General features: G+C 29.8%; 1 protein-coding gene across 3 annotated transcripts in view; it reads right to left on the bottom strand.

The window, feature by feature from the left end:
* Positions 1-142: 142 nt before the first annotated feature.
* The window catches only part of LOC112466177 (fatty acid hydroxylase domain-containing protein 2), an 18,380-nt gene continuing 4,594 nt past the window's right edge, over positions 143-13,928 (bottom strand). Inside the window, exons 1-7 of one of the 3 annotated variants that reach the window (XM_025034124.1) lie at positions 11,749-11,938; positions 7,150-7,279; positions 5,159-5,262; positions 4,227-4,554; positions 2,681-2,953; positions 2,299-2,495; positions 143-1,142 (exon numbers count right to left, since the gene is read on the bottom strand). In XM_025034124.1, coding sequence (XP_024889892.1) covers positions 2,336-2,495; positions 2,681-2,953; positions 4,227-4,554; positions 5,159-5,262; positions 7,150-7,279; positions 11,749-11,800 — 1,047 coding nt within the window. In that variant the 5' untranslated portion in view covers positions 11,801-11,938 and the 3' untranslated portion in view covers positions 143-1,142; positions 2,299-2,335. Of the gene's footprint in view, positions 2,496-2,680; positions 2,954-4,226; positions 4,555-5,158; positions 5,263-7,149; positions 7,280-11,748; positions 11,939-13,928 lie in introns of those variants that run through there. The other 2 variants (XM_025034123.1, XM_025034125.1) reach the window with 2 other exon arrangements.

Here is a 13,928-nt window from a genome sequence, read left to right as displayed (position 1 = left end):
TCATATTGTTACAAAAAATATACATATATATTTGCAAATCGCACGTTGTTAGTTGTTACATCCTTTTGCGCACCTACTAAAATAATATCCGTTATAAAGACTTCATATTGAGAGATAAAGAAAAAGAGAAAAAGAAAGGGAATGACATTTGTAAAGATTTTATTATTAAGCTTATTATATAGGTACATAAATTCAGTAACGTTAATGATAACATGTTAATTACGAGCCTTATACTCGATGAGTAATCACATTGCAGAAAGAGAGCTTTACATATATGCACGCTTTACATATCTGCACATTCAAACATTAATCTTCGGTTTATTTCATATTGATCTTCAATGATCTAAGGTGACTTTAAAGTAACAGTTTTATATACCTCTTTCCTAAATTCTCTTAAGATTTTCAAGAATATCGCGATACACCTTGTTAAATACGATTTAAAATCATTGTAGTTAATAAAATAAGAATATTTGTTTCTTCTTTTCATTTAGTTTTCACAAATGGAGATTTTTCTCGCGAGAAAAATACAGAATGCCGTGAAAACGTTTTATATCAAAGATTCATTGTCAGGTAATAATTGGTGTTAATATATGTGTGCGTCTATATAATCAATATGATATATTTAGTATACTTTTCTCTCAGTGTAAGGAGAAATCCAAATTCCTAAATGTCCTTTTTTTCTAATATTCTAGTAAAAGTTATATTTATTTCAAAGAAGTACAGTTATTTAGATCTTATCTTAGATTAAAACTAAATCTTAGATTAAATCAAGCTAATATCTGCGCTATGAAACTAAATATAAAAATAGTAATTTCTCATATTTGAAATGTTATTTGTCTTTTCATTACAATGCAATATACTTGAAAGTACTACGAAAATATAATTTCAAATATTAATTGGATTAAGAATTTAAGAACAGAAGTTTTATTTATAATAACATTAATAACCTTATCTTTTTCCATCATTATCAAAAAAGTAAACTTGTTAATTTGGTATATTAAAAAAACATTAGAAGTGTAAAAAATACGTTATTAAATTTAATGTAAGAACTTGTGCATGAATATACAGCTTAAATATAATACGTATTCTTAATAGTAATACTACAAATATTATAGAAAAGTACGAATGGCGCCAAGGTCGAACTGAAAGAAAAATTCGAGAAATAATTATCGGAGAACCTCATATTTGTCACATATAATTTTAGTATAGCATATTTATGTACATACAAATTTGCACGTACATAAATGAGATATTGAATTCATTCATAAATAAATTCCATTTTTTTTATATGACGTGGTTGTAATGGGTTGGAACGATTTAGTATCTTTGCTTTTTTGTTGTGTGAATTTTGTTGTACCTAATAAAACTTCGTCATCAAAGTCAGAATAATGATCAGTCCATAGTTTATCTTTCAAAGTTATGTCTCCCCAAAGGAAACTTTCCAAACCGCTTTCGTTCTGCTCGATTTGTTACGACACTTTCACATACACTTCAATTTTTTTAAATCTCGCTACAGTACGTTCCCGTGTAAATTCCCAAGGCATTATGTGACGTATATATACTTTCAAATCCTTTATTTTAAGATTTTACTTTCACAATCGTATACGATATGCACCATATTACAGTGATTTGCAATTGTGGGACTTTTTACCATCAAGTAAAAATAAAAATTATTAAGTGAAATTAGAACTTGGAATTTTCAGAAAAGATAAATTATTATTACCTGCAGCGGAACTTATTTATGAATCAATCTAATATATAAATTCGAAAATTGAGGGTTTTATATTGGAAATATCTATATTATATATCAATATAATAAACATTTAGAATTAGATAATAGAAAATTCAGTTTGTTGCTGCCAAAGTAAAAATAAAACAACTTTGCTATTCGATCTTATTAATAACTTTGTTATCTTCTTATTGATAGTTTAAAAGAGTAAATTCAATTTTCATGTCTCAAACCTCCGAATCTTTTCGCTACTTTCTCTATTCAGTCCAACCTTGAATGGCATTTGTATATACAGTCATTATCACTAGATCAGTGAGCGGACAACCGAGTTTTTTTTTCACAAGAGTGATTACTATGAATTCCCCAATTGAAAAAGATAATTGAGGATTACTGACTTCAGAACGATTGAAAATTATGCATTTATTGAAATTAATTCAATTTTTTTATTGAAAAAGCTTATCGATTAGCTGGATAAAATCGATTATATTTACGTTCTATTACGTTTTCGAACTCGGCCGCCGCTGAGGAAATATTGCATTCAAATAGATTTTTGTTCCATCGGAGATTACCTTTTGAGAACTATCATATAGTCGTCGAAAGGTTCCTTTACTTTGACTTGTACTTTGCCTCATCTGGGAAAGCTTCCCTGGGCGGTATGAGACTAAGCATCATTATGTGGCGCGCATAATTCCGCGAATTACGGAATTGCGTGTCGGTACCGTGGATGCGGTCTAAAACGCCAAGCACACCATAGCATTGGTTGAATCTGAAAGTGTTCATTTAAAGCAATTATTATACTGAATCAATTGTATAATCAAATATAACAACTATAAATCTTCATGTGAAACTTAGTATGAAGGTCATATCCTACGTTATATAATCTATTCAAGGATTTATAATAAACTGAAATCGTTCTAATGTAATTTAAAAATAAAAGATTTTGACAATTACTTTAAGTGATGAAAGTCATGCGCTTCCGGCGATGGGAAGAACGGTAAATGATAGCCGGAGTGTGCATTCAATGTCGAAAGAATCGCAAGCGAGAACCAAATCCAGGCGGTGGCCACATGGGAACCCATGATAAATACACCCAAGAAAGGTGGAAGTAGATTCGAGCCGATGTTTTCCAAAGGATGACAATACAACGCGGTGACGGCTATGGGCGCAGTCCATTCGTGATGCTGCTTATGTATATATTTGTATAGGGAGCGCTTATGAAGAAATCTGCAAAATGATTTAGTAATAGTAAATATTTTAACGATATCTGAGTATAAATATCTATTGTATAATATACCAAATATAAATGTCTAGTACCTATTAAATGCAACTCTCTAATTTTAAGGCCGATCTAATATTTTACGTGATCTTCAAATGAGACAAAGAAAACAAGTGTTGATTATTTATTAGTTATTAGTAACTTAATTAGTAATTGGTGATATTTATATAAAAATATCACCAATTACTGATTAAATTAAACTAATAAACGATATATATAGGAAAATTTTGTCTGAAACAACTCTTATTAAAAGGTTAATTAAGTATCATCTGTATTCCTATCTGTGTCTCCATAATTAGCTTAAAATATGTTGATAACTAAATGTATCAAGTTAATATGTTAATAGACATTGCTACTATTTCACAGATTTGCATATTTTTTATCCATTTAATTGCTTGTCAAATAGAAAAAAAATGCAATTTTCAAGCATGGAAAGACTAATCAGAATTCATATAGGTATAGTACCCACAAAATTAAATTACGCTAGTCGACTCTGAATTCAGAATGCCTTCCTGATACATATTACAACTCGCATATATATACATATACATACATAAAATGTAAACCATTGCAAATAACTGAAATTTAAGTAAATAGTTATCTTGTTTTTTAGTAGTTTATTTATATAAAAATGCTAAGATTGAACGTATATTTTTTATTTAATGATATTTCTTGGAGGAAAATAAAATTCATGAAAATATCTTTTTGGCAATTATACAGAAATGCAATGACACTTTTGCATTTATTACTTGTAAATGCTATAAAATTACTTGTAAATACTTGTAAAATTTATAAAGTTTTTAATAGCTACTTTCTTTTATAGATTATCTTGATATTATATATGGAAAAAGTGATAACAAATAATGATTTTTCTCGAAATTCTTGAATTAAATTAACTTCAAATTTTTCAATAACATCAAAAACGAATACCGCAGTTAAAGTGCGATTTTATCATTATTTTGGCCGTAATACGAATTTTATCATTCGTAAGTTCACGGCTCTCCACCGTGTCTCCTGTCAACCTTTAAAATTCTATTAATAAATATATTCATACATATTTATGAATTTATACATATCAACTTTTTTTCTACCTGTTCGCCAGATATCAATTTCGACACTATTAGTCAACAACATTGGCGGCAAAACAAAATTACGCATAAGATTTATCGAATTTAATTAATGTTATGCATGAATTTCTGGATTAGTGACTTCCTGACGTACCTGTGCGAGTAATAAAAGCCAATTTCCTCGCATAATATGTGAATCGCGATCTCGGCCAGCACCCAGTGGAAGGTCGGTAGCTCGCGCACCGGAGGGTAACCGCGCCATTCCATGAAGTAATAGCCGAGATACATAATGGGTAAGCCGACGACGATCTGATTGAACAGTACTTGAGCGATCACTTTGCATAACTCCCTTTTGTCCACTGGCTCGTTCGTGCCGGGCTGTATTTTGTATCTGCGCAGCGCTGCTGGCCGGTTGGTGAGGTCTAGGATAGTGTAAATTCCACCGACAATCCAGTAAACCGCGATCGTCAACACTAAGGATCCTGCAATACGGCAATAAATAATATAAATATACATATGTATATGAGACTATTTATAAATAATGTTTAGTGATGCAAATTCGAGCACTGCAAAGTGCTCTTTCCTCTTTCTTCTACATGAATTTCCAACAATGCTCGTGAACATATAAATGTACTATCCGATAATATGAGAATCGTGAAAAACAGCAGATAATGCAATTGACATAAAATGTGACAAATATAATAAATCTATACAAAAATACGAGTTATCTTAGAATTTCTAATTTTTATGTTGTTGAAAAATTTGAAGTCAATTTTATTTAAGAATTTTAAGAAAAATAATTATTTGTTATCGCTTTTTCCATATATAATATCAAGATATTCTATAAAAGAAGTTAGTTATCAAAAACTTTAGTTTATAAAAATCCTGCAATTACTTAACGTTTCAATTTAAAAGAAGTTTAAATTAGTCAAAGAATTTGCAATCGAAACTAATAATTCTTATATATATAAATTATTTATATATTCTTTTCTGTATTAAGATGTAATATGTTCAGCGCGGACAAAACAGTATGCTACCATACATCTTCTGAGTTTGTAAGAACTAATATGTATGTCATAAACTTACCGTAAACCCATAGCGTGACAGGATCATCTCCAAATTTATCCAAAATTTTATCCCACTGAGCTTGCCAAAAGTCGCCGGATGCACCCCAGAATCTTTGTAAATGCCTGAAATTTCTTCTTCATTAATAAAATTAAAAAAAAAAGTAAATTCATCAGTAGAATAGCATACTGAAGAATTTATTTAGTTTTGCAAAAATAAATAATTTTTTTACGCAACATTAAAATAATTTATTTTTCGAATTGTCTACTACATAGGATGTTCGCAAACAAAAAATTTTAATTTGTTATCAATGTATAAAAGTTATCAATGTCAGCTGAAAATTTAAGAGATTATTTGACCTTCTTTATCGAACTACGAATATTCGATTACTTTTTTAAGTATTAAAAATATTAGAAAAAATATTAGATGCGCAAATTAATTCGGTGTTTCTTAAAAAATTAAAGATTTATTTTTAAAAAATTATAGTAATTATTAAAATAATTTACATTGTTATCAATTTTATACGCTACTGATCGTGCAAATTTCGAATTCCATCGCGATTTAAAACTTGATAGCTTTAAAGTGATATTAAAGCATTTTTGGATATTAATTGTCAATTATCTTGAAGTGTATGTTCAAGTGATGCTGTAGCGATTTGCTAACTTGAAAGGATCATGTCTGATGAATAAGCCGCGTGAAAGATAAATTCTCACAAGGAGAAAATGATATCCTTTATTGCTTTTGTGAACGAGCGTTGTAAATCCAAATTCCTTTACCACTTCTTTGACCAGTAAACAGTGTCTTTCGTTTCAACTCATCGCTCAAATTGATGAGTTGTTGTTGGCAACGATTTACTGTGAGTGTTCCGCCTGGATTTAGCAATTCATAATATAGAGTATATCCCTTTCATGTCTCACAAGGCAATACCTTCTTGGCATGGATGTTAAGCTTTGTAGATGTCGGCATTGTTAGATCTATTATACCTATGACATTTTACGCTTAAGATTATTATAATATAGGATCCATCTCTCATCATAATTAGTACAAGAAAGTCTTTTTTTTCTTCTTAGTTTGACAAAGTCGGCCATATTGAAGGTAGGCGTCCATTGCTGTCTTCACTTATAGCGCATGTGGAACTTACTTATTTTTTTTCTGAATTTTTCCTCATCGTAGTCAAATAAAAATGGCTCCTTGCGTGATTTTAAGCTGCAAAGCGAGTTCTTCTTGCATCTGTGCGGAATTCTTATCCAAAAGTGCAGTTCTCTAAATTTTTTAGACTGGCTAAGATATTCTCGGTCATATTAAAATGTTCATCACGAAATCTCTGATACTTTCATTTTTGCACGTTTTGTAAGTCGCAACACAAAAGCAGAATAAATCATTTCAGCGGTTTCAGTAGCATTTTTTAAATTAAATGGAATGCAAAAAAAATGCAGTATCTTAAATGCACCTTATATATCAAGTTTATATATCAACAGTTATTAGTTATTTATTGCTTTTTTTTTGAGATTATGTTTTTCAACTACTTGAGAACGAGTATTATTAGCACTTTAAATCCAGAAAAAATACAAAAAAACATGTAAAGTATAGTACAGTAATTAAAAACACATGAAACTAGAAATACTGAATTAATTTGCACGCACCTAATCATGTTTGCATTATTTTCTATGCATATGCGATTAGATATAAAGTTGTAGTAGAAGAGCAATGCAAGAGGAGAAATCGAAAAAGAAATATAAATAAAATAAAATTGTATAAAACAATAATTAACATTACATCCGAGATTACACATCTAATAGTATAATATAATTATAGATATTATGATCCAGTAGCATCAAATTTTTGCGTCACAAATATCTTTTTGGTTTGGTAATAATTTTCGTTTTGTACTATTAAAGTTTATATTATAGAAATTTTATCGATGGAGAGTTAGGAAGAGGACCAAGAGAGATACGTGATTGTAACTCTGTTTATGTGAATAAAGTAAAACAGAAATGATGCATTGCAATTACCATGTTAGAGAATTACAGAAGGCGGCGAATCCGATCACCACAGTTCCGATAACGAAGAGTACGCTCCTTAAACTTGAAAGAAGCGTTGGCGGAGTCTGATTCTTCGAGGCATCGCCAATAGCCGGGGTTGCTGCAAACAATGATAACCAGTCATATAAGTACCAGTTATCTTGCAATTAAATCAAAAGTGAAAGCGAAACATAATAATTTGCTAGTGGGATAACGTTGGATTTGTAAGGCTTGTAAAAATTATTGCAAGTTATATTGCTAAAACCAAATAGTCTGTTCCGAGCAAATGCGTTTGGTTTTTCCCATCACATTAGCTATTATTATTTTGATAATAAATCCAATAAAATCATTTTCAACAAATAAAGTTAGATAAATATATGTACCATTTTTGAACAATTTGTTATTAATATGTGAAAGGGCTTATTGGTTGTCTATTTAGCACCTTTATTACAGAATTTTTTGATTATACAAAAAGTATTAAAATAAATGGATAATTAACTAAAGACTCTCGATATTAAAATTAATAAGTAACAAGGAAAAAGTGAAAGAGTCAAATGCGGTTAGCTGTGCGTGAGTCAACGTTACGTAACATTCAATTTAACACTTCAATATAAAGTTATAAACCGTACGTAAAAAGTATTAAAAGTGTTCGGTTTTAATTTCTTAAATTGCAAATGGAGGCCATAATTATGTAATTTAATTTTTTATCAAATTTTCGTTATATACGCAGCAGGGGAAGCATTTGGAGAGGGAGAGTGTACGAGATTTTAAGTGTGGATGATTGTGATGTATTGAAACAATCAGAAGTATTAATATAGATTTATTTAACGAGATAAGAATTATCCCCCCTAAGACACTTTTCACAGCGCACTCGTTTATTTTGTTAGAGCATTCATGCGATGACGCGTTCAGGCATTGCAAAAAGACTGATCAATGGTAATTCCATTATGTAAGACAAATCAGTATTCCCATTGATGTGTGCGACAGGTGTTCAATTCGAAAACTAGTCACGAAGCAAAAGCAAGCGGAAATTTTCAATTGTCACTTCATATTCATCGTAAAATTCGTTTAACACCTGACAAGATGAGACGACAGCAGAGTGATAGAAAGTAATTCAATTTTCGGAAGACGTAGTTGTAAGCCAGATTGTTTTGAAACGCCAAAATACATATAAATAAACATTAAAGAATTCCAACACATTAAATTTCATAGATGCAAATATGAGAAGATTGCCTTGTAATAAGATTATAATATATTCCTGATGCTTATTTCGGAGAATATTTAATGTTAATATATGTATAAAAATTTCCAGAAAAAAACTGAAATTTTATTTTAAATTCTTATTGGGTAAAGATAAATGTCAAACCGATTAAAATATTTGTAGGAACAACAGTGGTGACGTTTTTGGACACCTATTTACCTATTCATAGATTTTATATGTAAAAATATCAATACACTAACAATTTTCGAGTTATAAGCAACTCAAAGAAAGAAATTTTCGAACTAAATTTTAGAGAGCCAAGTGGATAACAAAACTACAGTCTTTATATAATTTCAGGCAAAGTATATTTTAAGAGAATTTTAACTTAATGATAAAATATAATATTATGTAATATAAAAACTCTGAAAAGTTACAATAAATAATCTTTTCTAGTTTTTGGTAAAGTTGTTTCTAAATTAGACAAAAAATTTAACATTAAAAAGATAAATCTAGTGATTTTGTGAGACATCCTACACGGAAAGAACGGTTTTGCTGAAGTACCTAAAAATTTCGCTAGATATATAGAGCTGAAAATAATTTTGTTGCACCATCAAAATAATTATAGTATAGGTCGCTGAAGTATGTTTTAGCAATCAGCTTGAGTGTTCTACATAATTATTTTGATGGTGCAACCAAATTATCTGTATACTTCAGTAAAAAACCGTTCTTTCCGTGTAAGTATAATATAAAAAGAGGCGAAGAAAATAATGTGATATATCTGGTCACTGATTACAGTTATCTGTCATACCCAATTATAATGTTGTATTTAATTGTATATAAACGCATTACACGTTATAAAAAAATGTAATTACTCAATAATTACAACATCTGCGTCTTTGTATTTAATCAATTTTTTTCCGCATGGAATATTACAATCTTTATGTGACATTCCGCGCGTCTGGAAAATCTTTATAATTTATTAATCTCTGAAAAATCCTAAAATATTGTTTAACAAAGAAAATATAATGTGTCGGACAAAAACTTTTTTAAAATTTAAATATAAAGTTTTATATGAGATTTTTATAAAAAAAAAAGATCGTATAAGACAGATTATACAAATTATAATTATACAATGTAATATATTCTATATATTCTGATGCGATAGAAAAAAAAAACAAATTAATAAATGTAACGTAAATGAAGAAATAAAGCAAAATGAAGATATCTAAAATAAACTGATTTATCATTTTGTGAAGAAATAATTATCATTGCAGTAAATGTGATGACGATAGTATAAGGAAACTTTGTACCATCGAGCAAGACTTTAATGATGGCTATATTATACTTTTTTACGCTTTTTTTCTATTCAGTCTCATCTATTTACATCATTAGTTACGTTTTTTTTCGCAAAATTGCAACATCTTAACGTTTTATGCATAGAAAAAATTAAAATTTTGAAAAATGTAGAATAAAGAATGAAGATATTACAATTGTGATTTCACTATGTATTTTAACGAAAAGATATCTAATATTACCTACATAAATATAATTCGTAACGTTCAAATGTGAAGTACAGGATAATTTGAATTTTATATGCTCATGTAGCGCTATTAGCGTCAAAATAGTATTACCTATTAGAATTTATTTAAAATATTTATGTCCGAATAGAATCAGTAAGAAAGAGAAGAAATAGAGGAGAATATCCCATAATAAAAAGCTAAGCATAAGAGATGAAACTTAAAAATCCAGAGACAAAAAAAGGCAGTACTGATTATATTCAAGAGAATATTTACTACGACACTGAATGCAATATTGATAAGAACTGTTATTTGTGACTTATACATCAGTACACATGTACTTAGTTCGTGTTATATAATTTAAACGCGCGTTCTCGTAGTTAGTTATTTATTTATTTATTGTATCGAATTCTGAGATACCGATCAATCGAAACGCAATAACCCGACGTGAATAGACTTCTCCAATAATACGCGCAGGCTGTTTCTAAGAAAGACGAAGTCAGAACATTAGTCGTAATGATAGGCAGCAAGCGTAATATTTTTACATCTATTGAGAATGATTATACGATTATACGCATATCTATAGAGCATACAGTAATTTGCTCAGAGCAATCTCCATGTGCGTCAAGATGTTAGCGCGATAACTTCGGGAATTGTATAAACTATCTAATAACTGAAATGCCACTTTATCAGCACTGCTTATCTATTCCCAAGTATCTTGTTACTTTGAGCAGCTTGATCAACGAAACAAGAGTGTATCTCCAGTTAATAGTAAACAAAGAAAAAGTTGGTCTTATGGTTAATATTAATAATTAGAAATTCTTGGCAAGGAAAACATAGGTAACAAGAATTTACTTCGATCAATATCATAAATTGACTTGAACTTGAGAAAATTTAATTTAAGAATTGCAAAGATATCTAATATCGGAAATAAAAAAATTGAATGCAATGGCGAATTCGTTAAACTTTCGAGATCGATTCTGGATACAGCGCAGCTAATATCACTTTAAAAAGCCTGCAGCACACAAAGAAAATTTATTAATAGATTCACGATAAGATGAAGACGGATGAAGAGCAACAAAAGCAAAGTACAAATTCCATTCTTCTCAATGAAAGAAATATTGCCGTCCTTGTATACGCAGGTGACTAAAACGTTTGTTAATAAAATTGCTTTTATTATTGATCATCAAGTATACCTCCGTAAAGAAACGCATTATCTAAATTAAAAGAAAAAACTGGTCTTCGTTTTACGACATGAATATAAATTTCTCGGACAATGCATTAAATTTGCATATATAAAAACGGAACATTCATTCCGTTTTAGCGCTTCGAGATGCGTAAAAACAATCACAGTAATGGCAAAATAAAAACAAGACAATTTAATTTCTACCATTTCCTCATCAAGTCTCCACAAAATTCTTAAAAAACTCTGATTTCTCCAGACAGGAGACAAGTTGCAAAAAATTCCAGAAGATATTAGTATTATTCCAAGTAAATATCTCTATTATTATAATAAATAATCAAAACGTTCAAAATACACGGTAGCCTAAAAAAGTTTAAATTAATAATGCTCTTACACAGTGGCTTACATCATACATAACATATATACATATGTGTACTATTTTCGACTGATTATGGGTAATTCAGGCAGCTGTTTCGTAATAACTTTTTTTAGAAACTTATAATTTTATAATTGTTTTTTACACATTTAATGTGGAAGAAACAAAGTGCCTATTTAAGCGCCTGAGAAAAAGCCACTTTCTTAAGCACTTAAATATTTACAGATTAATTCCCGTTAGTTCCACGCAAATGGAATGCTGTGTCGTGAAATAAGGACAGTTTTGTCAATTATTGAGCATCGTCAGCACTCACTTTTGCACTCCGACTTTAGTAAAGCACGTCGAATTCTCTGCAGCCAAAACATTGTCCTAAAACGAGCGATAGCGCTGAAACTGGTTTCTCAAGTGGCTCCAGACCGAACGCGTTGTGCTCGCCGATCATTCACCGCTGCTGACCGCTGCAGCTCGTGTCGTTAAACGAGACGCACTGACCAGCAACGATTCACGACTCGCCAGCAAAGGCCCGAGGACGACGCGTCCGTACGTCCGTACCCGTTGCTCCGGCGCCTCCAATTTCCTTTGTTTACGCCGCGAGTAAGGTAGGGATGCCCACGATAATTCGATGGTGTCGTGACCGAAATGGATAATTTTTGGCATTTTCTTTTCTACGATTACGAGTGCGACCTTATTTTGACTATATGGTTATCGAAATAATGATACCGTTGTAGATATCGAGTACGCTCTTTTTTCAACACAGACCATATGCATGTGGGCGTTATTTCTTTCAAAAAACAAGAAATAAAATAATCACATTTTGCACTAAATATAAGATATGGATGAACCTGAACATTTTTAATATGCCAGCATAGTTTGTTGCGAAATAAAGATATTGTATTTTCAATATAAATACTTTTCAAATTTAATATACAATATAGCAATAAACATAAGACACATAAACATAAGACATTTTGCTTTTAATACTAATTATTTTCTAATACTTTTTTCCGATATTAGATAAGCAGTATAAAAGAACATGTTAATGCGTTGAATTAAAAAAAATTCAATTTTGCAAACTTTCTTCTTTATTAAAAATGCAGAATATGTGTCATATTCATACTCCTAATATTCCCTATCAAATATAGAAAGTCAATAATTTACTGATTTTAGATAAAACTTAGAACTTTGTCGATACATCACGGAACTCTTTTTGTTCAAGAAGAGGTGTATAAAATAGTAGATTTGGATTTTAATAATTTTTAATAGCAATCTTTTATTTTTTCGTTTGTTGGCCTAAAGTAGTGAAAATTGTAATTTTGACATTTAAAAAACAAGAGACACAGTAAAATTTTTTATTTTTTTCTTCGCGCTCTTATAAGGACAAAATTCGCACGTGTACCATGTTAGCTCTGTTAGTTATGACCTTTTTATTATCGTGAAAGTAACTGTGAAAAAGAACGGTTTCTTTCGAAAGTCCACTATATCAAACGAGTATTTAGAAAAGTGTGGCAAGTAAGTTGTATTGGTAGCTATATACGTAAAAACAGCGGTATTTAATGATAGATTATCGATATCTGAACGTATTAAACAATTTAAACATCAATTCCGGTGAAAGAGCCATCGTTATATGCAAGACATCAAACGGAGATGCACTGTACGAGAATTTATCCGGAAGAAAACTTACTTCTATGTCTTCAACAGATAATAAAGATTCTCTGTTATTGCAGGACTTCTCGACGCCATATTCTATATATCAAAATAATTTTAAGTTATAGGTACACATTTTATTAATTTGTAATTTTTGTCAAAACTACATTTATATTCAGTTTTATCACGGTTTCACAAGAACAATAATAGATATTATATGTCCCTTCAAATCTTTTGTAATTAAATTTTCAACAAACTATATTTAAATATTAAAAAATTTTGTTCAAGACAAACTTTAATGGAAAGAGATGAAATTATTTTTGTTTACGGAGCTATGTATTTGAATATAAGAAAGAGGAAGACAGCGATACTAACTGAGATGTTTATATTATTTATATTATTGTTTGAACAGGTTTTAAAATAATAGTGCGCAAAAGCAGCACAAATTATCAATACATAGAAATATACATAATTAAATACATATCATTAATGAAATCAAATAGATATACTCTGATAAGTCAAACAGGAAGTTCATATTTAGATGAATAAGATTCAAAGAGTATCTTTGTTCTGATATAAATCTGGATTCTTAATTATATGTAATTACAAAATAATGAATTAGACAAATAAATTATTATTAAATCGTTGAACTTAAAAAAAAAAATGGAATTACTTTATCTTATCAGAATATATTTAAACATCTCAAAGCATGAGAATCATTAAATTATCACGTCAAAGAATGCAAATCATAAAGGTATCACATCAGAGCATGCACATTATATCAAAGTATCACATCAGAGCATGCACATTATATTAAGGTATCACATCAGAGCATGCACATTATATCAA

Source organism: Temnothorax curvispinosus, unplaced genomic scaffold, assembly GCF_003070985.1.
Source record: "Temnothorax curvispinosus isolate PA1 unplaced genomic scaffold, ASM307098v1 QBEX01015975.1, whole genome shotgun sequence".
Classification (NCBI taxonomy): domain Eukaryota; kingdom Metazoa; phylum Arthropoda; class Insecta; order Hymenoptera; family Formicidae; genus Temnothorax; species Temnothorax curvispinosus.
This window is presented reverse-complemented; position numbering and strand designations above follow the sequence as displayed.